Source organism: Ciona intestinalis, unplaced genomic scaffold (assembly GCF_000224145.3).
Source record: "Ciona intestinalis unplaced genomic scaffold, KH HT000824.1, whole genome shotgun sequence".
NCBI classification, from domain to species: domain Eukaryota; kingdom Metazoa; phylum Chordata; class Ascidiacea; order Phlebobranchia; family Cionidae; genus Ciona; species Ciona intestinalis.
This window is the reverse complement of record NW_004191145.1, coordinates 1-3,563: the sequence shown is the minus strand read 5'-3', so window position 1 is coordinate 3,563 and position 3,563 is coordinate 1. Positions and strand designations below refer to the sequence as shown.

Below are 3,563 nucleotides of genomic sequence, written 5' to 3'. Positions count from 1 at the left end.
TTATTCGTAATGTTCGTAGTTTCTGTGATGATTTTGTCGTAGCAACACCTTCACCTTGTTTGCTTTGTCTAGCACTAAATTTATTTGTGTTTGGAAAGCCTTATAACTTGTCCTTACATGCCTCTAGTAGTCAGTATCTTGCCATGGGTTTCTCATAATAATCCAACAATGGGACAATATATATCTTATGTCACTGTTTCTATGAACGATATGTTGAAATAAATTGAAAAATTAATTAAAATTGAATAAAAACAAAAGGAAAGTAGGATATTTTTAATTTTAACTATTGTTATTTGTTATAATATTATAATAAGGTTAATTGTAAATTCTTGTAGTTGCACAACCATTTAAATTGGAGAACATTTTATTTTAAAAATTACATTTTATGTTTTAAAAATTAGATGAAACAACAGCTGCACACAAAAGTGGTAACTTTAGCTTCCCTTAGCTTCAAGCTTGTTGTTGTTGTTGTTGCGTCAATGGGTTTATCAGAAACCATATTTGAGCAGCCTCTATAATCCAAGTGTGCTGATTGTATGAACCCCTTACCCTACAAATACTACAACACCAAGGGCAAATAAACATTAATATATCAACACCCCCACAGTTGTACTGGAGGTGCTGGGTCGGCCAAACAACCTTGCTCATCGGGTAGCTACAACGACCAAACCAACCAATCAGATACTTCGGCTTGTATTGTAAGTTATCATGTGATGGTAGACATCTTTTTATAAATCTAACATATTTATTAAAATTATAAATTTTAAAAAAGTGTGGTTCTTTAAAGTTTTTGCTGCTCTTTTTGCCATCAATAGTTTAATTTAAGTTTGCTCTACTAGTATAAAATCTTGTTTTAAAAAAAACATTGTTATAATAACATTTTTAGCATTTGTTTATTATATTACTGACTATCTACCTCCATGTTGATAGTTGTGTCACGCTGGGACATTTAGTGCAACCCCCGGCGCCGAATCGTGCACCCCGTGCACTGCAGGGACATTCTGTGTGCAAGGAAGTTCCACTGAGGTGTCGTGTTCCCTCGGGCAATATTCGACGTCAAGGAGCGCTTCGTGCACTTTGTGTCCAGCTGGGTACTCATGTGCAGACCCAGCCCAACCCCCACAACCTTGCACTAATGGAAACTGGAGCCCAGCAGGTAGAATAATATGATATCGTGATTAGGGGTGATAGCCCAATTCTGGCCTGCATTCCAGGTCTCTTGGCATGCCTCTCTGTAAGACCTTGTCCAAATAGAACAGATTTTTATTCATTTCTTGTGATGTGAGGATTATATAAGATTTCTAGTAATACCCTGCCAGTGTTTTGCCTAGAGACGCATAAGCCAAGGCAGCCTGCCAAAGTAATGGGTTGTTATCATATGACAATAAATAGGTTCCTATCATTAACCTTACAAATGAAACCATTGATTTAATCTCCACCCCAAAACACAGGGCGAACAATATGTGTGGACTGCCCAGCTGGAAGTGAATGTCCAACACGGGATTCCACAACATTATGTCCTGTTGGTACTTCCAGTGCATCGGGTGTGGAGGATTGCACGACCTGCCAACCTGGATATTATGCTTCATCTCAAGGCCAACCAGTGTGTACCCCATGCCCTGCAGGTTTGTATATACAGCACTATCTAATGGCTCATATTACACAGTATTACAACTGTGGTTTGGGCTCAAAGTTTTACGGTTATTTTCTACATTAGACTTCAAGGAAAATTTAAATATAATTAAAAACAAAATCAGAAAATTATAATATCACTTTCACAAATGTGGCTCTTGTTGTTGTCACTGAATAAAACATGCAGCGAACAAAAGGTGTACGAAACAGAACACCCGTGTTGTAACAACTGTCGTTGCCCCGTCATGCGAAGATAAATAGGTTTCCTTTTACTTATTTCCATATACCACAGGTTCATCATGTTCCAACCCAAGCCTCCCCCCAATTCAATGCGGTCCAGGTTACATATCATCAGAGAATGCAACCTCGTGCACATTGTGTCCGCTCGACAGAATATCATCTGTTGACCATCAATCGTGTCTAGAGTGCCCAGCTGGGTACGAGTGCTCAGATCCAACGTAAGTTTAATGATAAGTATGGTTTACCTACTTTGCATAAAGAATACTTTGTAGCTTTTTCTACATAATGTCCTTACAGACACTTTTCTTCCAATTACATCTTAATATTATTTATTCAACTACAACCCACTGTGAGTTTGTTGTATTTTAAGTTTGACAGCCAAGTTTTTTATTTGACACTTTTTCTCAAGTAGTTTTTACCCATAACGTATTTTAACGACTGTCGTTTTGTTGTTAATGTTATTACCTTCATTGTTTAATTTAATTTGACCTTTGCTATGGTATATTAAGAGATAAATAGAATATTATGTTATGTATATAAGTAGTATATAAGTATAACAACAGCATTTATTTCCCCACCATAGGTTTGGTGAGATAGCTTGTGTTGGTGGCACATACTCATTAGCTGGTAACGCAACTTGCACACAATGCCCGGCGGGCTTTTCGTGCTTGTCGACCGCCCTCCCCCCAGATCCATGTCCTTCAAGTAAGTTAACGAATAATTACCAAACATTCTGTCACTGCAAGGCAGAATGTAAAGTATTCTATTTTAACTACTGTTTTATAAAATTGTGAACTTTAAAGATTAAACAGATTAAACCCAAAATTTTTCATGGTAAAAACGATCTATTAGTTCTTCTTTAAAAATTCTTGCCATTATTGAACCCGTGTCACTGTTTTACAAACAAAATAATCAAGAATCGGTGTTAATTGCCCCATTATTTATCAGACAATTAGCTTGCTTTAGTAATTAGATTATTTTCAATCACAATTTTGCCATCTTTATAAATATGATGAAAACAAAATAGCATGTATAAGCCATGTACATGCCCAGTATCTCTAAACACAGTGAATTAATTCACAACAACCATGCTTCAGACGAATATTCACCTGCGGGCCAAACATCGTGCACGTTGTGCGCAGCGGGTTTCTCGTGCTCCACCAGAAGCACAACAATTTGCGCACAAGGAACATACAGTGCACTTGGAGGTAAGAGTGGTTTATATTCAACTCAACTATATGCTGGTGAATAGTTTGTGTTGTATGTTTCAAACAACATGGATAAGTAACCACCACAATATATTTATATTCAATAACATACCAATCAGTTTACAAAACAGGTTCCTAAGCTGTACCTTTATCTTGGCAATAATTGTCGAGTACGTGCTCGTTCATTAACACTTTGCTCTCATACGTGCTCGTTTATTACAATTGAATTGCGTTCTCTTTTAATAAGCAACCTTTTATTACAGCTCGCATTCATATTATTTCCCTTTTTTTTATAAATTAATATTCTTGTCCAGATTCCACCTGCCAAAGTTGCCCTGCTGGTTCTCGTTGTCCAGCTGGATCTTCAACTCCAATCAAGTGTGGATCAGGTCGGTTGGGTTGGTGGTTATCGTAATATTTTTTATAATCTCTCATTCGCCATTTCAGTTTTATCCATTGTGCGTCATTGCAGTTTGCAAACTT

General features: G+C 37.0%; 1 protein-coding gene across 1 annotated transcript; it reads left to right on the top strand.

The window, feature by feature from the left end:
• Positions 1–607: 607 nt before the first annotated feature.
• Positions 608–3,469, top strand: LOC108950758 (multiple epidermal growth factor-like domains protein 6; the record flags this gene model as incomplete). Its single annotated transcript, XM_018816804.1, has 7 exons — positions 608–698; positions 931–1,156; positions 1,452–1,625; positions 1,925–2,090; positions 2,456–2,577; positions 2,970–3,080; positions 3,395–3,469. Coding segments are annotated over 7 exons (965 nt in total), but the record flags the coding sequence as incomplete, so codon positions are not given.
• Positions 3,470–3,563: the final 94 nt, after the last annotated feature.